The following is a 22,972-nucleotide window of genomic DNA, read 5'->3' as shown; positions in this document are numbered from 1 at the left end:
CATCGGAGCAGCGAGGGAAGGGGACACTACCTCTCCCGACACCACGACATGCAGGGGACCCTGACTTTAGAAGCATTGCCTTGGCCCCAGGTCTCCCCCATTCTGAAAGGCTGATCCTTAGCCCCGTCCAGGGCAAGCCACCACCTGGGTGTCTCTCACCCCTTCCTACCCACATTAGAATCCAGACAGTTACCAGGAGGGGACACTCCATGCGCAGACCACCCAACCCACTTACTGAAAATGCCTAATGATGATTTCTGGGTCTTGGATGTCTTTGGGGACATAGGTGATCATCAGTGTCCTTGTGACCTGGGTGGGGAGGGCAAACGGAGAAGGAAGACCGTGCTCACATGGACTCCTGCACGTCTGGGTCTTCAGGTGGCCCAGACGCACCCGGAGCAGGCCTTCTGCTTGCACACCTGGCAGGTAGAAGCATTCGGGGTCATCTCTCATGGGTGTGTGGGTGTGGGTTCCGGGGTGAAGTAAAGTCGACCAGTTCACTAGGACGGATGGCCTCAAAGGAGCTGATTGCACTCCACTGAACCTTTCAAAGGCTGAGCCCAGGAGCCAGGGTGGTTCCTCTGCACTGGTCCGGCCCCCAGCCCACGCAGGGCACGCCTCTTCCCTGCGGTGTCTGCCCACAGCCCTGCGTGCTCATCTCACACCCAAGACTCCTGAGCACAGGACTCTGCCCGAGTCTTTCCTGACCTGGGGTCTCTCCTCTAGTTGATGAGAGTGGAACATGCCCAGCCCACGTGCGGAGCAAGGGGTGGAGAAGAGTTAAAGCCCCAAACACAGCCCTCAGCCAGTGGTGGACAGGGAGTTGGTGGGAAAACACCCCCAACTGCTCCCCACTAGCTTGAGAAACTCCAGGGCACATGCTTTACTGTGATTCTAAGAGCTCCCCATGAGACTAGGTGCTGGCTCCCACAGGGGTGAGCTGTCCCTCGCTGCTCCGTTTTATCAGAGGTCTTCTCTCCCAGGCCCACTACCCTCACCCCTGCAGTCCAGTGGTCCTTCCTGGGATCACCTCCCAAACCAGTGCTGCTCAAATCCTTGTCTCAAGGTCTGCTTGGGAGATGGGGTGGGGGTAACCCAAACCAAGACAGTGGGGAGACACGCGGGCAGGACCTGGGGTCTCTGACCTCAGGAAGATTCTGGAAGACCAAAGAGCTTGGGCATGACTGGAGTAGGCAAGGCTAGTGAAAATATTTACCCAGTGGTTCAGCAGGGGGCACTGGCCACTTAGGATGCAGGACCCTGCTGGTCCAGGGGTTTCTTAACTTTTGAGTTTTCAGATGGTGAGGAGGTCCAGGGGTCCCTGGAGAGGGAACAGGGCAGCAGGGGTAGGAGGCACCTGGGAGCAGCTATTTACCACCCAGTTTGGAAGTGATTCAGTGGACTCACAACTGGGCTGGCTGTGCAGGGGTGCCAGGTGGTGGTCCACAGGTGTGCAGAACGTGCCCAGCTGGGCAGCCTCTGAGGCTGGGAGTGGGGCGGTCCAGCGGGGGAGGGGCTCTCGCTGGGAGGGAGCGGTTCTGGTAGGTCTTTCACTTACCTTGGAGCTCTTCCTGGGCACGAACCACAAGCAGTGATGAGCCATGAAGAAGAGGTTGGTGATGAAGTAGAACAAGGACAAGAAACTGTGCAGCCACAGAATCCTACTCCTGCCAGGAGCAACACGCAGGAGGGTGAGACCTCTCTCCCACCCACACGGTCTCCCCAGGACCCCCCCCCCCCGGGTGCTTCCAGATACTCAGGCACCTTGGAAGGGACGGCAGTGGTAAGATGGGGGTGTCCCGCTTCAACTAACGAAAGCCAACATTTAGTGAGCGCTTACTCTACGCCAGACCCAGGGTGGGACTAGGCGCTTTCTATACATTTTCTCACTAGACTCTCGCCATGTGACTGTCTTCATGTTACCCTAGGGAAGTCAGGGTCAGGGCGGTAGGTGATCTGCCTGAGGTCACTCCTAGACACTGTCCTGCTGCCAGCGGCTGCGGCTCAGACCCCCTCAGCTACCCGACCTCTGGGATGAGGGACTCGGGTCACACGCAGGCCCAGAGGAAGGAGGACCCCGCAGATCCGCAACACCTCCCCTGGGGCAGGAAGAGTGGGCACTTGGGCTTTGGGCTCCCGTGACCTGTCCCCCGGCATCTGGCCAGGAGGACTGTTCGGAAATGGGGCCTGCCTTATTTGGAGTGGTTTGAGGAGAGAAAGGCTGCCTGGCTTCCTCCTCAACACTTGGGGTGCTTGAGGTATCACCTAGCACTCCCCACCTAGCTGGACGCCTCCATCCGGTTTCCTGCGGGGAGAAGACCACGTGGTCTCTGAGGAGCATCCCAGCTCTCTGCCAATACGGACCGACTCACGGGCGTTAGGAGGCGGAGGTGCCTCACACCATTGCGGCCCGGGAAGAGGCTGGCAAGCTCCGCTCTGGGGTTGGCGGCACCCCGGGAGCAGCTGGCCGGAAGGGAGGTGAGAGGAGACCACAGCTCCATTCTGCTGACTGGGGAGTTCGATGGACTGCAGGGGTGCAGCGCGGAGGGGAGGGGGAGGGGAGAGGAGGGGGGGCAGGAGTGTGCACCCCCAGTCACACCTATTGGAACTGCTGCTTCCACTTTCTCAGGAAGTTGGGCAAACCTAGCCAAGGCACCTGTGGGCCTGTTTGCTCAGGGCGCCCCAGCAGGCTCCCTGTGGCTCGGTACAGATGGATTTGGCCACCCACTGGGTGGGCTGATGTTACAGTCCATGGTTCCCAGACTATGAGGGCTGGAGGGGCTTACAGATCATGTCCACTGGCCTCCCCCACCACTAGGAATGATGCTTAGAGGGGCGGGTGCAGTGTCCCAGACCCAGGGCCAGCTAGTGGCGCGATGGGGCGTGCACCTGGTTCTTCCATCCCACCATGGGAGTCACATGCTCCACTCCATTACCTGGCCCGACTGTGGGCAGGGGAGCAATATCTCAAAGTCCTACTCTCTATGAGGTCTTTGCCTATTGGGAACTGGACATACTGAGCAAATAGGGCCATCTTCCCAAGTCTTCGGGAGTGGCTGGTTTGGGTGGTTCCACCCATCACAGGGAACACTGAGGCACCAAGAATCTGTCCCACCAAGGAAATAACTTCCCGCATCTCCCTGAGGGCCTGGGTTCCCAAGGAAACCAGGCTTTTCTGATCAGCAAAGCAGTGCCCCCATTATGGACACACACGCTGGCCCTCCTCTCCCCACCCAAACCCCCAGCCCGCAGAATGGGAGGTAAGAGGATCAGGTACCTACTCTGTGGAGACATTGACGATGGTGGTCCGACCAAAGTGACTATTCCAGTCTGAAAGAGAAGAAAGTTGCTGACTGCAAGCCTGCCCCCCCCCATTGCTGTGGGGTGCCAGAATTCAGGGTTCTCGAGTGAGTGCCAGGGTCTAGAGATGCTGGCCTACGACCTGCTCTTCCTTCGCTCCCCAGAGCTTGTCCCTGACTTCCGACAAAAACAGCAGAGGCCTCTTCTCCCTGGGGCTGCTCACTGGGGCTCTTCAGCCACGAAGCAAGACCAGTGTTGGCGTGTCATCCCCAGTTCTTGGCTGACACCCCCCGACACCAGTCAGTGCTTGTTGACGGAACCTGAAGTCCCGCCACGAGGGAAAGGATGAGATTAGTAACACTGTTCCCACTGGCAGCAATGACAATAACCTAAACTCCAGAGCATGGGACGCTCCCTCATTCGGACAGAGGAAATGTTTCTGGCTAAGAGTGTCTGTCCGTTCAGACATCTCCAGTTTCGTGAAATGTGTCTAGAAACCCTGCGTCACACTGTCACTGCCAACACGCCGGTTAGGGTGACACCCTGGAAAGACAGGCTCTGGCGGTGGCGCTGGCGGCAGGGCTCGGCGCCACGTTGGGTTCACCGGGGTCTACCTCTGGCCCGAGGAGAAACCGGTAGAACCCTGAGCAACTAGGGTGGAGCTGGCTGACACCTGGTCTATTCTAGACCACCCGGCTGCACAGCCTTCACACAGCCCTGTGCATCCTCCCGGTCCTAAGTGAAATACTGGCTGTTACTCACGGAGCACCTGCGACGGCAGGCACTCGACACACGTTCTCTCTCCCTCCCCGTCACAGTTGAGGAAACCAAGGCCTGGGGAGACTGATTCACCAAATACAAGATGACGTAACTTGCTAGATTGGGCAAAGTTGTTTTCTGGGAAGTAGATGTGGGTCAAAGTTGGGGGATCGAGATCTGTCTGTCTTTGAAGCCCAAGCCCTCACCCACGATGTTATTTAGTCGGAAGGACTTACCCTGTAATAACAACTGGGGGAAGACGAATGTGAGACACATTCTGCACTTACGGTCCGTGTCCATCAGAGCGGGCACAGGAAGAACTCAGATTCAGGGACTTTACACGTCATGGAAGGGCCTCCAGGACCACCTGGCCAGGTGCCGGAGGGGGTCATGGATAAACGTGCAGTTCTAGACTGAATCACTACTAGGTGTCTGCTAGGTGGCAGACCCTGGGTTAAACTTGGGACAAAGGAGGCATCCTCTCCAGTGTCCAGGGCTCCAGCGAGAAAACCAAAGCACAGGTTGCCTAAGGGGTCACAAAACTAGTTATGAGAAGTGGCATTAAACTGTAGATTTCTAGACTCCCAGAACCCCAGCTCTGTCCTGCCTGCCAGGCTGACTCTCAGGGCTAGTGGCCCAGGCCCGGGGCCCGCTGAGCTCTGCCTACCCAGCACGTTGCCACTGTAGTTGATGGGCAGAATGATGCCCAAGGAGGGGATGCAGAGGATGAGCACGAAGATGATGAGATGGTACTGGAACATGATGTAGATGCGGGCATCGTCTCCACACTTGCTGATCAGATCTGCGTTCCTGGAAGAGACACAGACGAGGACATTCCTCAGGGGCCGGTGTGGCCACAGCTCTGTGGGGTGGGGGAGGTAGGTGGGGGGAGGGAGAGATTACCGCCTTTACCCAAAGTCTGAGTTGTTTAGAAAGATCACCCTTCTTTTTAGAGCCTCTGTTATGCCTGAAATGTATTTACTGGATTTCACAGGCACATTGAAGACAGAGGCTACGTCACGCTTGGGAACACAGAAGCTCTCTCGAAATCGAGCATTCAGACATCTGGAGTGCTTGACATGGTGCAGGCAATGGACAAACCACTCGTGACATCAAGATGCAGCTTTAGTTTTAAACAGTTGTTTCTTTTAATTCTTTAAATTATGAAAGAATACTTAAAATCACAGTGCGCTATCACTCCACACTGCCAGAGTGGCCAAAGTCAGAAAGTCGGACAACATCAAGTGTTGGCAGGGTATGAGGCACCGGGAGCTCTCCCTTGCCCATGGGTACCTACTTTGGCACAGCCAGTTTGGATAGCAGTGGGCATTACCTACGGAAACCGGATAGATGCCCACCCTGTGACCTAGCAATTCCACTCCTAGGTTTCTTCCAACAGAAGTACGTGCACACGAGCATCAAGAGACACGTATAAGGACTCCATAGATGCAGTACGTAAAATAGTCCCAAAGTGGCAACAACCTAATTGTCTGTTAAAGGTAGAATGAACATAAGAATTGTGAGAAATATATGTAGTGCTAGATCTATTGTAGCTATGTAGATATACCACACGATGTAGATACAAAATAAAATGCTCTACAGAGATAAAAATGAATGACCAGAGATGAACCTCACAAATACAACGTTGACTGAAAGATGCCAGGCACAAACAATACACACCATATGATTTTAGAGACAAAGTTAAAAAATAAGCAATATTGAACTATAGAGTTAGAAGTCAGGATGCCGGTTACCTGTGAAGACGGGGAGGTGACAGTGGATGATTGAGAGGGAGCAGGAAAGGGGTTCTGGGATGTGGGCAATGTCCTGACTCCTGATCAGGACGGTGGTTGCATGGGCTTTGCTCTGTGATAACTGAGTTGGGCATTTAGCTTCTGTGTACATTCCTGTGTGCACGTTATACTTCAATTAAAAAAATTTACAAGCAATGCAGATTTATTATAGAAACTTTGGAAAATACAAAACAGAAGGAAATTCTTCACCTACAGTCTCATCCAACCTGAGACAATGACTATGAAGCATTTTGGTTCATTTCCTTCAGTTTCTTGTGCTGGTTTAACTTAGTGACTGGAGTATGAACGGCATTTGCAGTGTTGTTCTTTTGTGAGCACTTCATCTTAAGCCTTTTCTGACCATTTTACATGTCTGAGTATTTCATGGCTGCACAGTAACAACGGTGGCAGTGGCCTCCGTGTATGGAGCACTGGTTCATGTCCAGCACCACGTGGCCTCCCCACTCCACTGTGGACGTACCACAGTTGACTCCCCCTTGCCCCAGGAGCATCCAGGCCAGCATCCAGCTTTATTTTTGAACAGTACTGCAAAGAGCGTATCTTCCAGGCTTTCAATATCCCCATTTAGGGAATTATTTAGAGCTCTCGATTTTTAAAACACTTCCTGCCCTGGACTTGAGAACTGACTCCTAAGGACGCGGATTGGTGAGAAGGCTGCACTCGGGCAGGGAGAACAGGGGGCGTCCTGCTGCAGACTTGGGGGCTGCGATCTGGTCACTCGGCAGAAAGCGTGTGCCTGAGGTGAGGTGAGGTCCCAGGTGAGGTGAGGTGAGGTCCCTGGGAGCCGCCCATCACTGGAGGGGTCAAGAACACCAGACTGCCCTTCCGGGGCTGCCAACTCCTGCTTCCCGAACTGGGCCCCTTGCTCCATCTCCACCCGAGGCCCAGCTTATATTCAGCAGCTTATTTCACAGTTTCCAGGGAAGCTGTATTTCTGAGTCTGTCTATATTCCTCTGTCCACTTCTTTCCTCTTCCGTCACTCTTTGAAGTGCCACCACCATGACAGTGCAGCCATCACCTTTCTCCTACTCACAGTCAACTCCCGTCTCTGCTCGCGTCCTTTCCCCTTCTCTGCCTGCAGTTTCTGGGGTCCTTCTCTCTCATCTTTAAATGAACATCCACCTTTCTCCACATCCACCCACACTTCTTCCCTTAAACTACAACCCGGTTCAAGTGCTCATTTGTTACTCTGAAATCACACCAGAAGCTCCTCAAGCATCTGCTCCCTGACCTGTGGCCCCTCGAGTTCCATTCAGTGTCTGCTTCCCTCCCCCCACACCCACCTCTTCAAAAGAGGGACCTTCCTTCTCTGCCCGCACTTCTCGGACACCTCCTTATCCTGAAAGTGCCCTCCCCGTGGAGGCCCAGATAGTCAAAGCCCAGGTCCTTCCTCCGCTCTCATTTCCGCAGCCTCCAGCCACTGGCCCAGTAAGCACCGGCCCTGGGGGTTGCCACCTCTTCCTACTGCCCCAACTACACTCTCCCTGGGCCTCTCTTGGTCATGTTCCCTTGGGTGACCCGTGTGCTCCTACGACTTCAACGTCAACCTCTGTGCACCCATCTAAATCTCTCCCTCCAACCTGTCTCCTAAGCTGCAATCCTATTTTTTTTCAATAGCTCGCTGGTCAACTCACATGCTCGCCCTGGCCCTGTCTCATTATTTTTCCAACTCATCACATTTCATCCTCTTCCAGTCAGTGGCATTACCAGTCTCCTCAGAAACCAGACCTTGATTTCTGCTCCTCCTCAACCAGATGGAAGCCAGGTGGAAACCATGACCCACTGACGGCAGCCCGTGACCTCTCTCCCCTACGCCTCCTGCCCACTGTTTCCCTGGTCACCACGTCCTTTGACCTGGATCCTGGAAAAGCCCCCTTAGCTGCTCACCTTGCCTTCAGACTTTCCCAGCTGCCATCCACCCCGACACCCTCCCATTTTCCTACCTATAAACAGACGCCACCCTGAGTTTCCTGCTCAGAAACAGTCAGTGGCTCTCTACTGCCCCTCGATCAAAGCCTGAGATTCTCAGTGTGGAAGTTGAGATCCCCGCTCAAACTTTGAGCCCCTCTCTCGCATGTACCCTTGCTTCCAGCCACATCAGAAGAACTGCCATGTCTGGACACTCCTGGCCCATCTCTGCCCCAAACATTTGCTCACACAGTTCTTTGTTTGTGATGGGCCCTCCACAAATAATGCTCAAAATTCTTCCCATCCTTCAAGGCCTAGCGCAAAACTATACTTCTCCCGGTCCTCCTGGTCGGCAGTAATTTCTCGCTCTCCTAGATGCGCTTTGCAGAGCAATGATAACCTCCTCGTTAGGAACTATGTGTTGTGAGCCTTGTTAACCCTTTGCCTTCCAACTAGACCACACTGGGACTCTGGCCTCCTTGTCCCTGCTCAGTAAATGTATTCAACTGTCCTCAAAGCGAACAGGATGCCTAGTGCAATGCCCAGCCTCCCTCCCTTCCTGGATAATGTGTTCCTGATGGAGGGGTGGAGTGAGGGCAGGGGATTCTCACAGACACACCCCCACACTGACTTCCCACCGACCTCCAGGTCCAGGTGCATGCATGAACAGCTGTGCACACAGCTCTGCACCGGCGCAGAGACCTGCATCCCTTCTTGCACACGTGCACACACACACACACACACACACACACACGCACACCACAGACACACCCACCACAGGAAGCCTTACGTATGCTCCTCCCTCCCAGCGCAGCCGCTTCCTTCGCTGCCCTGTGTATATCTGTTGACATGTCAGCAGACAGCAGAGAAAACCTAGGAAGTCAGCCTCAAACTCTCCTGCCGGGTCCCTTTTCTCCCGGACCTGAGGATGTGGTCAGAACGGCAGGCCCATTCATCCAGTCTTTCCTCCCTCTCCCCCATGCACAGGGCTTCCTCATTTGCCAGCACACCCCTGCCCATCGTTCGTGAAGCTGCTAAACCCAGGAACCTGGAGTCAGCCCATACAGCCTCCCAGGGTAAACAAGCGCAGATGTTCATAGGCGTCATTGGTCATTTTTAAAATGCAAAAATAGTAAATGCTTGTCGAAAAGAAAACGCCCTTGAAACTGTTGACAGGGAGTGCCTCTGTTTGTGAAAAGGGGCGTGCGAGGCCGGAGGGGGACTTTTCTGTTACTCTTAATGAAAAGTGTTTATGTGAGCTTACGCATGTTTTAAAAATTAACAAAGCAAAACCAGAGAAAGTGCCAAGAAATAAAAGTCTCCCTTCTGCTCCCGCCACATGTGGCTAAGCTTCCTGAACCACAAGCAAATTAGCCATATTACTTTCTGGGGACTGAATCTCGAAGGAAGACTGGAGGCTGAGGCCCTGGGGAGCTCCCATCGGTGGGACTGGGGCTCAGACACCAGAGGCCACTGGGCCCAGGCCTGGCTTGGATTCCCAAGGCCCAGTCAGGCGGCCCTGGGCTCCCACAGGTCCCAGGCCCTTTAGCAGCTCTAGGGAAAGAGAGGTGGGTGCCCTGGTGTGGCTCATGTGGTTGGGGGCTTGGGACGATGTGCGATGGCCCCAGCGAAGCCCGTGAATGGTGGGTGTGGAGGCCCATGAAAAACACGACCTAGAAGTCTTTGCAGGCCCCTGGTGCGGGAGGTCTTGGGGGGCAGTGAGGCTGCCCCCAAAAGCAGGCATCAGCAGGCAGAGAAGGGCCCTGGAGAAGGGATTTGAAGGATGGGCAGCGAAGAATGGATGGGGATATTTAGGGAAATTCGGATGTACAGGGCTCCGAGGTGGAGGCAGAGCTGTGTACACGTGTACATGTATGTGTGTGCACATGTACACGCACACGTAGTAGACCACAGAGCTCTGGTAAGTGTCTGCTTGACTGAAGTGTTTGGCTGGTATGGGGAAGCAAGACAAAACAGGTCACTGGGGTCTGTCTCCTGGCCAAACGGGGTCCGGCACTAATGAGATCCGAAGGTCGGGTGGGCGAGGGGCTGTCCCTGTCATTGGGCGCCGAGGTGGAGCGAAAGCCTGCCCTTCTGCCCAGCGGTTGTTTTTTTCTTTCTGTCCCCGTTTTGACAAATATGATGAATGATGGTCACAGAAATAAAGCAAACAGCATGCAGGAAGGGTTTCTTTTTCCTGGCCTGGAGCTCATAAAAGCATTTTTATAAGCATATGAAAGTGGTTCTTTCTTGAGGGCAGACAGAAAATGGACGGTGAGCTGTGTCCCATTCCCATGTCGCCACCTGGAACCTGGAGAGCATCTGCCCCAGCAGCTGAGGTGGTCGGCGGGGGTGGGGAGTGTGCACACAGAACTCAGGCCAGGCCCGGTCACAGAACAGGCGACTCTGCCCACCCCCTCCCCGGACAAGGCAACCCCGCTGTGGCCAGCTCAGAAGGCTCCGGCACTTACTTCATGGTGATGGTGTTGAAGAACCAGGAATAGCAGCCCTGGGGGAGAGAGGAGAGGAAGCGTGAGAACATCCAGGCCTGGGCCAGCCCCACCCGCTCTGGGAACCCAGGCAGCTGGCCTCGTCCCAGGCAGGGAGGCTCCATGCGGGCTCTCCTTCCCCGACAAGAGCCGTCAAGAAAGCGCCCGAGTCCTGGAAAGAGGCTGATTCGGCTAGGCACCGGCGGTGACTGCTGAGGGAGATGTCTCCCCTCAGTGCGTTGACATTCCTGCCATCTGGCATCCTGTGATAGGAAACAAGGGCTTGGGCTAGAGGGACAGAAGGGACTCTTTCCAGGGTGGACATGAGTTGTTTTCCATCTGTCCCTCATCGCTTCCTTCTGGGAATGCCCCTCCCCCATGCATGTAGCAGTCCCATGGGTTGTCCTTCAAGTAGGTAGCTGCCACCAATGGTCAGGTGACCAACGGGAGCATGACCCAAGCAGGGCCCATCAGAATTCTCCTAAGGGGATTGGTATGGGTATTGGGAGACAGGGTCTCTCTCCCCCCGAGTTCCTGCACCTTGGTAAATACCAAGAAGCCTGGAGTGGCTTGGTGCCACCTTTGACACCACAAGTAGGATCTTGTTTGAGAAAATAAGCCAGTTCAGAAGACAGGACCAGAGAGGAGATCCCGGTGGCAACACTAGACTCCTGGATCTAGCTGTACCTGAAGCAGCTGCTGCTCCTGGACTTGCCCACACTCAAGCACACATTACCCTTTGTTGTAATACTAGTGTGAGCTGGGTTTCTTCTCTTGCAGCTGAGGGTTCTGTTGGTTTTGCCTTTCTCTTGGGCTCTTGCTGTCGGAAGTTTCTGGGTGGTGGGAAAAGGGGACCTTGGCCTTGTGAGGGAGGGGGACTCAAGAGAAAGTCAGCTTGGGAAGAGGGTGCATGAGGGTGGGCTGGGACCCATGGTTATAAAAGCTGCCCGATCTGGCAGCTGGTTAGGTTACACTGGTGCATGCTTCCTTCCAGGATCCCAGAGGGTTTAACCAAACCTTGGTAAAGGCCGAGCTCTTGACTGGCCCCATTTGGGTCATGAGCATGTTAGTGAACCAGGCAGGCCTACTGGCTGACGGTCCCCTGAACCCACAGGGACTGGGGAACGGGTATGTCCCAAAGGAAGCAACGAGGGGCAGGCAAACAAGAAAAGAAGGAAGTTCTTTGCTACCATCAGCATAAGGCCCACCTTCTAAATCCCCCTCCCTGCGTTAGGTTGATTGACAGTGGGAATGTCCACCTGGGGAGCGTCCACTTCAGAGGGGCCCGTTTCCCCAGCCATATCCTGGGGAACTAAAATAAGGTCAGATGCCAAGGAATGAGTCAGAGCAATGGTGAGAACGGCATGATGCTGGCAGCAGCGACTGGAAGGGTCCCCAGGGATGGGGTGAACAGTATACAAGAGCTGGGCTGAGTCCTGCCACCCCCCCTCCCTGCATGGAGACTCTCTCCACAGCCCATCTCTGCGTGAACAGGACGGCGATGTACTAAAGGAGCAAGTAGGTTTTAACGGTCCCTGGTGGTTATGCACCGTGAAGGACACCCCTTCCCCAGAACTACTCCCACCCCTTCGAAGACAGGTGCACATGAATACCACACACAGTACATATATGTCCTGGATTTCACACAAGACCGGACTGTCATGAAAGGGCAGAGCTGATATGTAGAAGTGTGGCCCGTGTACCCATGAAAATCATGTCGACCCAGATGTATAAGTGAGCATGTGTTGACCTCTCTGTCTGTCTCTGTCTCTCTCTGTGTCTCTGTCTCTCACACACACACCTGCACATACATCAGAGCTCTGCAAGGCATGACCCACTCAGAAAACAGCAGCTGAACAGTGGGCCTGAGGAGTTACTCCCCTCTTCTCCCCACTCCTGCAGGAAATGGACACACGCTCTCAGGGGCCAGCTGAGCTGACAAGACCGAGTGACAGTGCCCAGTTCACTGCACCTATGTTGGTGGCCCCATCCTCCCCACTCCCCACACAGGGCAATGACTGCTGCCCCGACTGGCTCGGGCACTCTGGTGAGACCCGTGTGCTTCTCGCACAGCCGGCCGGGCTCAGACCCACCATGCTCGCTGGAGCACTCCCCCTCCTCACTGAATTTCTACGCTCTTCGGTTTGACTGCCCCTTAGCTGCCGTAACGATTTCTCTTCTTAGTACTTTAAAAATAAAATAATTTTTGTCATTGTAAAAAATTTAAAAACCAACCAAAGTGATGTTTCTAAAAATAAACCTGAGCATCACGGGGCAAGGTAGGTGGGGCTGTCCTGGTTCTGTGGAGGAAAAACTTGTCTGAGGTTCCCGCTCCGATCGAGAGAGCTTGGCAAGTAAAGGGCCCTGGTCTCTAGGAGGGTGACAATGCAAGGAATATGGTTCCACTCACTCGCTGGGTCCACAGATCTGTGTCTGATCCTGACTACACGAGAGGCGGGACTGGGCACTGGGGCAGCAGTAAGAGGACCAGGTCAGCCCTGACATCACCGCAGAAGCGGGCACACTGGACTGACGGGCAGGTGTACTGCCGAAGACTGTTAGGAATGCTGAAGAAAGAGGACGCTTTCCCGTGAGTATGTAACAGAGACGGGGTAGAGAAGTGGTGCTTCGGCTGGGATCTGTGTAGGCTCAGAGAGAGGCCAGGGGGAAGGTGGAGAAGGAAGAGCAGGGGAAGGAGGCAGCACTCTAGAGGATCTAAAAGATGGCCATGGGCCAGGGGTGAAGAATTTGGAAGGAGAAAGACAGATTGACAGGTGGGCAAGAGGCCAAACCATGAGGTGAAGGCATATGCAATTCATACCAAGAGCATTAGGAAGCCACTCAAGGTTTATGCAGGGGATGAGTGTCCCCGTTCACATGGACCTCTCTGGATGGGGAACGGGGCAAGCATGAACCTAGAGATCAGTCAAAGTCCGCTATAGTCATCCAAGCAAAAGATGATAGAGGCCTGGATGGGGGACGGTGGGAGAGGTGGAGAGAAATGAAACTGAGAAAGTCAAAGCAACACAATGTGGTCATGAACTAGTCATGATCAGGGGGCTGTGCCAGAGCAGGGAGGTGCACCTGATAGAAGGTGGGAATAGTCTGAGACCAGGGATCTAGGGAGGGAGATCATGGCATGTTTTGGACACTTTTACAATACCCATATGGAGATACTTTGAAGGCCATTGGATAAATGGGGTAGGAACCCAGAGGAAGGTTTAGCTGGAGATAGAAGTGTAGGAGGGATCAGTGCAGAGGTGGCAATTGAAGTCATGAGTGTAGATGACGTTGCCAGGGAGAGGGGTGTGGAAATCAAGGAGAGGGTCTGGGGTCAGCTGTGGAGAAATCCAGGTGTAGGGGGGAACAGACAGAGAAGCAGAAGGAAAACCCAGAGAGCATGATGTCAACAGAAGCAATGGAAAGTGCCTGTGCAGGAAGGAAAGATCGTCTACGGGGTCAGCTGTTTCTGAGAGATGAGATGAGGTGAGGTGAGGTGAGGTGAGGTGAGATGAGATGGGCATGGGGTGGGCATGGGATGGGATGGGATGGAAAGATGAGATGGGATGGGATGGGGATGGGATAAGATGGGAAGATGAGATGGGATGGGATGGGATGGGATGGGATGGGATGGGATGGACTGGATATGATGGGAAGATGAGATGGGATGGGATGGGGATGGGATAAGATGGGAAGATGAGATGGGATGGGATGAGATAAGATGGGAAGATGAGATGGGATGGGATGGGATGGGATGGGATGGGATGGACTGGATATGATGGGAAGATGAGATGGGATGGGATGGGGATGGGATAAGATGGGAAGATGAGATGGGATGGGATAAGATGGGAAGATGGGATGGGATGGGATGGGATGGATGGGATAAGATGGGAAGATGAGATGGGATGGGATGGGATGGGATGGATGGGATAAGATGGGAAGATGAGATGGGATGGGATGGATGAGATAAGATGGGAAGATGAGATGGGATGGGATGGGATGGGATGGGATGGATGGGAAGAGATGGGAAGATGAGATGGGATGGGATGGGATGGGATGGGATGGGATGGATGGGATAAGATGGGAAGATGAGATGGGATGGGATGGATGAGATAAGATGGGAAGATGAGATGGGATGGGATGGGATGGGATGGGATGGATGGGAAGAGATGGGAAGATGAGATGGGATGGGATGGGATGGGATGGGATGGGATGGGATGGATGGGATAAGATGGGAAGATGAGATGGGATGGGATGGGATGGGATAAGATAGGAAGATGGGATGGGATGGGATGGGATGGATGGATGGGATAAGATGGGAAGATGAGATGGGATGGGATGGGGATGGGATGGGATAAGATGGGAAGATGAGATGGGATGGGATGGGATGGGATGGGATGGGATGGGATGGGATGGGATGGATGGATAAGATGGGAAGATGAGATGGGATGGGATAAGATGGGAAGATGAGATGGGATGGGATAGGAGGGGAAGATGAGATGGGATGGGATGGGATGGGATAAGATGGGAAGATGAGATGGGATGGGATGGGATGGGATGGATGGATAAGATGGGAAGATGAGATGGGATGGGATAAGATGGGAAGATGAGATGGGATGGGATGGGATGGGATGGATGGGATAAGATGGGAAGATGAGATGGGATGGGATGGGATGGGATGGGATGGGATGGGATGGGATAAGATGGGAAGATGAGATGGGATGGGATGGGATGGGATAAGATGGGAAGATGAGATGGGATGGGATGGGATGGGATAAGATGGGAAGATGAGATGGGATGGGATAAGATGGGAAGATGAGATGGGATGGGACAGGAGGGGAAGATGAGATGGGATGGGATGGGATGGGATAAGATGGGAAGATGAGATGGGATGGGATGGGATGGGATGGGATGGGAAGATGAGATGGGATTGGATGGGATGGGATAAGATGGGAAGATGAGATGAGATGGGATGGGATGGGATGGGAAGATGAGATGGGATTGGATGGGATGGGATAAGATGGGAAGATGAGATGAGATGGGATGGGATGGGATGGGAAGATGAGATGGGATTGGATAAGATGGGAAGATGAGATGAGATGGGATGGGATGGGATGGGAAGATGAGATGGGATTGGATGGGATGGGATAAGATGGGAGGGTGAGATGAGATGGGATGGGATGGGATAAGATGGAAAGATGAGATGGGATGGGATGGGATGGGATGGGAAGATGAGATGGGATTGGATGGGATGGGATGGGAAGATGAGATGGGATTGGATGGGATGGGATAAGATGGGAAGATGAGATGAGATGGGATGGGATGGGATAAGATGGGAAGATGAGATGAGATGGGATGGGATGGGATGGGAAGATGAGATGGGATTGGATGGGATGGGATAAGATGGGAAGATGAGATGAGATGGGATGGGATGGGATGGGAAGATGAGATGGGATTGGATGGGATGGGATAAGATGGGAAGATGAAATGGGATGGGATGGGATAAGATGGGAAGATGAGATGGGATGGGATGGGATGGGATGGGAAGATGAGATGGGATTGGATGGGATGGGATAAGATGGGAAGATGAGATGGGATGGGATAGGAGGGGAAGATGAGATGGGATGCTGAGTTGAGGTGAAATCTGAGGAACGTCCCGTGGGTTTCATGGCATGGGACCACTGATGACCTTGGGAGTTGTCTGGAGAAATTAACCTTAAATGGAATGGTGGGGTGGAATGCACATTGGAAGGAGTTGAGGAGTGAATGGGAGGTGAGGAAATAGAGACAGCGAGCACAGCTGTGGTGACAGGGCAGAGGGACCCGCAGCTGTGGGGGTGTGATGGGCAAGGAAGTGTTCACGGCTCCCTCCCTCTCTGCATTTCAGTCCTGCTTGCTCAGATGTCCTCCTACGCCCCAGACCGTCCCTGGCCCCGTCTGTAGTACTTCAGCTCCGTTCCATTGCTGGTGAGGGTTGTCGTTGCCCCTTTTCCTTCACATTCTTACCACTGTCCTGTATCACCTGTCTGTGTCGCTCACCCAGGAAGAAGGTGGCATGAGGCAGGGCTGGGTCCATTCTACTTGCTGCCTAGTGCGTAGCCCCAAGGCCAGAGGCTGGCACATGGCAGCTGGCTGAACGAACAAACCAGCGGAGCACTGGCGTTCCACAGGAAAGAGCAGGCAGAAGACCAGCTCTGTTGCTAGGGGTGATTGGGAGGCTCTGCCTGACATCTGGAATCTTCCATGCGAAGAAGGTGAGTCCTAGCTCAGAGCGGGAGCTCAGGGCAGGGTTGGGGCTGTGAGAGGGTTGGAGTTTGGGAAGAGTAGATAAATTAGTTTTTAAAGTCCCTTTAAAATATTAGAATTAGCCCTGGCTGGTTTGCTCAGTGGTTAGAGCGTCGGCCTGCGGTCCAGAGAGACCCGGGTTCGGTTCCTGCTAAGGGCATGTACCTCGGTTGCAGTTTGTCCCAGGCCCTAGTTGGGTCGTGTGGGTGGCAACCACTCGATGTGTCCCTCTCACGTCAATGTTTCTCTCCCTCTCTCTCCCTCCCACTCTATCTGAACAAAAAAATGGAAAAATGTCCTCAGGTGAGGATAAAAAAAATTAATTAATTAATTAAAACTACCTTGAAAATTAAAAAAAACACAAATAAATAAATAAAATATTAGAACTAGCTAATACTTCCTTGGCACCCTGGGATGTAGGGAAGGTCACCGTCTCTACTTTTCTGGTTGGGAAAACGAGGCTTGCAGAGCTGAGGAATGGGTCCACAGGCACACGGCTGAAGTGGTTGGGTCTGGCTGACTGCAAAGCCCCTAGTTATGGGCATGTTCCTTTCTGCACAGAGCAGGGCTGCAGCCCAGAGCCAGGAGCCCCACCCGCCTGGCCCAGGCCTCCTAGCACCCACCTTGTCCTTGTGTTCCATCTCCAGGGAAATGTCCGAGGGAGACGTCTTCTCACTGTGCTCCCCGTAGATCAGCGAAGTCAGGCTGCCGGGCAGGAAAAGCGGCGGGGGCAGGGGTGGGGGCAGAAAAGGAGAGAAGAGGCCTCGGGTGCCTGCCTTGCTTCTCTCCTGCCCCCTGGGCCTAGGGCTGCAGGGCCTCCTGCTCAGCAGCAGACACACCTCAGCTCCTTTGCTGAGCACACCACTTTGGGTACAAATGTTAATCACCCCTGTTACGAGGTGCTCAACACATCTTGGGAGTCATGGGATCCAGAAGGTCTGAGGTCTGAGAAATGAGTGGCCCCGTGCCCAGAGATGGGTGCCCTCCAAGTCACCTTCTTGTAGGGAGGGCCAGAGCAGGGGAAGGGATGGGCGATGAGATGCCACCTGCTGACGTGGCGCCGCTGCAGCCTGGGCCCCCATCAGAGCTGTGCCCCGTTGCAGCACATTCTCCAAGGGAGCAAGCAGCTCTCGGCATGATGCCCGCCCCTCCTCACCTGTCATTGTTTATCAGCAGACCCAGGCGCCCATAATCCCACGCGGCTTTCCGGAGGAAGGAGTAAATCAAAACGATGAGCTACGGGCCAGGAAAGGAGATGGGGCCAGAGAGCTTGTGGTGCCTTCCCTTGGGCCAGCCCCCACGTTTCCCTGGGAGAGACCCTGGCCTTGAGGTCCCCAGGCCTCCCCCACTAGGCAGCCAGCTGTTAGGGTAGGGGCCTTTTCAACTCTGGAGCCCCAGTGCCCAGCAGATTCTTGGCACAAAGTGGACATTCAGAGTTTGTTGAATGAAGGCACTGGTGCCATGTTTAGAACTATCGGGAAAGACACCCCTTGAAGAAATCAGCAAGGGGAAGGTGAGGGGAGGCCCCAGGGCACCGGCCAGGGGGTCTTTGGACAATGACACATGGAAAATATCCCTCTCTACCAGCCCCCACTCCCCCAGGCTCACCCACCGGGGCCACCCGGGGTGGGATCATTCCGGGAGTCCCTACCACTGGGGTGGTGTCCATTGAACAGCTGGGGCCCCTGTTGCGTCACTTGTGAAAGTCCGACTGTCCACCCCAGCTGAGGCCTTGTGGTTTGCCCACCGCCATCCCAGGACTCACCACCCACAAGATGACGTTGATGACCAGCACAGTGGGGATGCCCCCGAAGGGCTGCCCCCGCAGGACAGTACTCCGAGACTGAAAGCACTCGGATTCTGTCATGTTCCGCGACTTTTCCACCACATTCAGGGCACCCGGCGTGACCACCATCCTGGGAGGCTCCCTGGTGAACAGAGGGGTATCCAGGTCTGATTCCAGAAACCGCTCACACTTCGCAAAACACAGGAGCTGCCGGGGATCTGGGGCTCGGTGCGCCGAGTGCACAGCAGGCCCGGTGCAGTGCCAGCCTGGAGGGTGCCCCGAGATGGCACACAGCCCATCCTGTAAGAGCTGCCTCTTCGAACCCAGGGCCGTGATGGCAGAACAGCCCAGCTCTCTGGGGAGCGCTGGCATTTTGCACCACTTGATCCCTTTACGAAAAGAACTGTAAAACACATATCTAAATGGTCTTAGGTCTACCTTTGTGAAGCTCTTCTTGTATATAAATCAGGGGTGGGGAACGTCCGACCTGCGGGCTGTATCAGGCCTGTGAAATCAATACCAGCTAACCTCACACACGTCACCAAATTAGCCTGACCAAATACAGCAGACTAATTTTCAAATTGATAATTTCGTATGGCCCTTGAATGATGTTATACATATCCACATGATCCTTGGCAGATAAAAAGGTTCCCCACCCCTGATATAAATGAACAAACTTCACAAAGGTGAGTCAGGTCTCAGAACACTGCATTCACGGGACAGGCGGACAGGCTCACGGGTGTCCACCTCTAACACCCGACGAGTCTCAGATCCAGTTCCCAGGAGAGGCAAATGCTCCTAAGATTAAATTAGGGTAGGATAGAGAGTAACTGGCACATAGCAGTGACTCATTAAACATCACTGTCTAATGTTGAACTTGAACCAGGGGGGAGACCAGCACCTGCCCGGGGACCTGAGCCAATGCAGTGAGCCGGAGCATTTGGAGAAGACTCCATGGCAGGGTTCACCGCCCCTGGACCCATGTTCTTCAGGCGTGGATAAGAGTGGAAAGTGTGGGTAAAAACGGGAGGCCACTGGTAGCTGCTTGGGCTTCTCTGCAAAGTTGTCCTGATTTTAAAAGATCGTTTGTTTTAGCTCCAGCCCTCATCTCACCCTAGAAACTCTATTCTCATTTTTTAAAAAGTAGGCTCATTCATTCATTCACTCATTCATTCATTCAACAAATATTCAGTGAAGAGCTGCCTCAGGCTAGACTAATGCTGGTGATGCATCAGTGACCAGGACACAGAATCCCTCCCTCCTGGGACTTCGGTGGGAAGACGCCGTGCGGGGTGAGAGAGATCAGAATTGGAAAGAGCAGGACGGGAAGGCTGCACGAGGAGGATGACATTTGAGCAAAGACGAAGGGAGCGGGCCACCCGTGCAGCTAGGGGGGAGAGGGCACTTCAGGCCTTTGCCTGGGGGTGCAGTGTTGCCTGCGGTGCTGAGGGAGAGCGAACAGACCAGGTGGCTGAACAGGGGAGAGTGAAGGACGCAGGTGGGGGGGGGGTGAGCCAGGGGGTGACATGAAATGAGTTATATATTAAAGGGTTCACTTTGCTCCTTGTCTTGGGAATAAATGTGGAAGCAGAGAGGTCAGTTAGGAGGAAATCGCCGTAATCCAGGCAGGAGACAATGGATGATCAGGATGAAAGCCGCCGAGGGGGTGAGAAGCGGTCACGTACTGGGACTATTTTGAAGATGAAGCCCACAAGGTGCACTAATCAGCTGGATGGGGAGTGTGCGAGAGGAGTCCAGGATGAAACTGGGAACATGTAGCTGCTGTTATTGGGTGGGAAAGGCAGGACGTGCAGGTTGGGCGTGAGGGCTGGCAGCGGAACCAGGAGTTGAGCTTGGACAGCTAAGTGGAGAGACGGAGCAGACAGTTGGATATATGAGCCTGCAGTTCATAGGAGAGACTGGAGACACAAACGTGGGAGTCACCAGCACAAGAAGACTCTTAGAGGAATGGGACTAGGTCACCCAACGAGAGTGAGGTTCAAGATCTGAGCCTTGGGATGCTCCCATGTAGACGAGGAGGACCCAGAAGAAAACAGCAGCCAGGGAGGAAGGAGGAACAGCAGGAGAGGGTGGTATCTTGGACACCAAATGAAGAGAAAGCTTCTAGGTAAAGGGAGGGACTGTTTGTGTTGATGTGGTCGAGTAAGCTGACAACGGAGAGTTAGCCGCGGTTGAAACAACGTGGAGGCTGCTTGGTGGCCAGGCTGGAATGGGAGTGAAGGACAGGAGAAGACTGGAGCCAGTGGACATGAACAATGCATTCAAAGGTCACAAGAGGTGGAAGCGGTTAGAACGGGAGAAAGAGCAGTATAGAGAACGCCGATGGAAACGATCCAGCACAAAATAAAAACCTGGTGATGTAGGAGAGACAGAGTCGCCGAGCAATGCGAGGATGGGGAGGGGTTGGGACCAGTGCGCAGCAAGAAGGTGGCCTCGGCCCCCCCGGAGAGCTGATCCAGGCAGCAGGAGGGGAGGCAGGTATGTAGGTGCAGTCTGGGCGTGCTCTCCTTACTGCTAGATTTGCTCAGTAAAAGGAGGAAGGTCTCAGGTGTGCAGTGCTGTTGGTGGGCAGATGAGGAATGTCTGAGGACAGACAGGAATGGGAGTATAGGGCAGTGATCTGGTGAATGGATTAGGAGGATGCAGGACTGCCAGGCAGCAGGAAGAGCCCAGTGGGGGTGCATGGAGCAGCCAGACGCGCTGTGCATTCCCCCGGCTGTGGTCACCTGTGCGGGGGCAGGTGCGGAGGAGGCAGACAGCTAGATTTAAACAGGTTAGAGGTTTCCCCAAGCAAGTATGAGAAGGAGACCAGAGGACTGGAGGTGTACGCAAGGGAGTCGTTTTCACAATTGTCCGAGGACTGTGAGCCAGGTAAGGAGAGAAAGGGAACGTGAGACGGGCGAGGAATCGTGAAAGGTGCTGGAGTTCCATGGGTAGAAGATTGCCGAGTACTGGAGGGTGTGGACGGACAGACAGGAAGTGGCTGATGGAAAACGAGCTGGGTGACATTGATACTAAGAAGGGATTGTGGTTGTTGGCAGTGATAAGGTCTAGGGCATGGCCATGGAGTGAGTGGTGTGTCAAGGCTAGAGCGTTGGAAGGGTCATCTCTGTGGATGTGTGGACATCGGAATCAGTGAGAACGGAGACAGGAATAGTACTGGCCTGACCGTGAGGCAGGAACTGAACTCTTCAGGGAAGTGGGGAGTGACTTGGGGGGAGGAGTCGATGCCTGTGACAAAGAGGGGAAATAAGATGTCTAGGCTGACACGGTGGCTTTAGTGGGGAGGAAAGAAGAAAGTCTGGAAGCTGCAAAGAGAAGCAAGAAAGATCTCTCTTCCATCCCCAGGCCAGTAGCTTGAGAGAGAAACAAACCGCCCCATGAGATGGTGGTAAGGGAAGTGGGGTCCTGGGAAGTCTTGGGTTTCAGTTCTCAGTGAGAGGGTGGGACACCGAGGAGGAGCGGGGGGTGTTCCTGGGCTTCATGGTTCAATGGCACTGAACCCCAGTTCCAACACCTACTCACCACTGAGGTCTCCACGTCATCCACTCCTCTGTGAACCGGGGATGGTGCTAGCAGTCAGTGCCCGCTTCTAACTGGGGGTTGTTAAGAGGAATAGGGGTTAAGATCTGTCAGTCACGGAGAATAATGACTGGAACGCAGGGAGTATCCCACAGATGTTTGTAGAAGGAAACGTGGACACCGAGTTCCAGGGGGCAGGGGGGAATGGTTCCCGGAGCTGGGGAGAGCTAGGAGGAGGGGCTGGGGAGGGAATAAAGGTCAGGGGCCTGGCATGCGGCAGTGGGAGGGGCCTGGGGGTCTGGGGCTTATTGTGCTAACTCGGGAAAATAGGGGGAAAGGGGTGCCATGAGGAAAAGGAAAGAGCACAAAACTCACCCTCCTCCCGTCCAGATCAGCGTCTAACAGGAGCAGGGAGCCTCTTGCCTCTTACGTTTCCCTACTTTCTGTTCCCTTCTCCTCCTGCCTAGGCTGCCCCGTTTTATTACAACCAGGTCACTGGTTAACTCATTTACACTACATGTTTAGTAAAGTGTGAACTTATAGGAGTGTACATGGAGCATGGTACGTTTTAACAGCCCGAGGGTCAGAGTAGCTGTAATGGCATTTCGGGGGTCTCTTGGTGGATGGAGCAAGCATCTAACCTTCTCAGGATGTCGGTCACTTACAACGATGATACAATTCTGCTGGTGGCCACTGGGGGGAGCTCGTGCCGAGGAAGCAGGTGGAGAACTGGGGAGGGAGGTGAATCCGATGGTCTGAAGGCCTCTGGGAGACTTCCTACCTGAGTCAGTTCTCCAGTGAGGGTCCAACGCAGGCCAGGGGCTGCACCCAGCTACGTGCCTGCTGCAGAACAAATACAGTGGAGAGACCAGGAGACAGTTACCCGCGCCGTCTTCTCTGGCAGTGACACCCCTCGGGTGTCTCTGCGCTCCGGGAGCTTGTGCTTTATCACGTGTGTTTTACAATAGCTTTTCCCAGTCTGCTGCCTGTCTTTTCATTTCATCACGGTAGCTTCTGAAGCACCAAAGTTTTGAATTTTGATAAAGTCCAATTGATCAAATTGTATTCTCCGGACCATACTTTTGGT

General features: G+C 54.0%; 1 protein-coding gene across 1 annotated transcript in view; it reads right to left on the bottom strand.

The window, feature by feature from the left end:
- TMEM63C (transmembrane protein 63C) overlaps positions 1-22,569 on the bottom strand; it is a 39,761-nt gene extending 17,192 nt beyond the window's left edge. Inside the window, exons 1-10 of the mRNA XM_036277246.1 lie at positions 22,551-22,569; positions 21,889-21,959; positions 18,322-18,484; positions 17,713-17,792; positions 17,180-17,261; positions 10,254-10,291; positions 4,727-4,869; positions 3,282-3,330; positions 1,559-1,667; positions 236-309 (exon numbers count right to left, since the gene is read on the bottom strand). Of these exons, the coding sequence (XP_036133139.1) occupies positions 236-309; positions 1,559-1,667; positions 3,282-3,330; positions 4,727-4,869; positions 10,254-10,291; positions 17,180-17,261; positions 17,713-17,792; positions 18,322-18,484; positions 21,889-21,908 (758 nt within the window). The 5' untranslated portion in view covers positions 21,909-21,959; positions 22,551-22,569. The remainder of the gene's footprint in view (positions 1-235; positions 310-1,558; positions 1,668-3,281; positions 3,331-4,726; positions 4,870-10,253; positions 10,292-17,179; positions 17,262-17,712; positions 17,793-18,321; positions 18,485-21,888; positions 21,960-22,550) is intronic.
- Between the last annotated feature and the right edge of the window lie 403 nt (positions 22,570-22,972).

Source organism: Molossus molossus, unplaced genomic scaffold (assembly GCF_014108415.1).
Source record: "Molossus molossus isolate mMolMol1 unplaced genomic scaffold, mMolMol1.p scaffold_m16_p_1, whole genome shotgun sequence".
NCBI lineage: Eukaryota > Metazoa > Chordata > Mammalia > Chiroptera > Molossidae > Molossus > Molossus molossus.
This window is presented reverse-complemented; position numbering and strand designations above follow the sequence as displayed.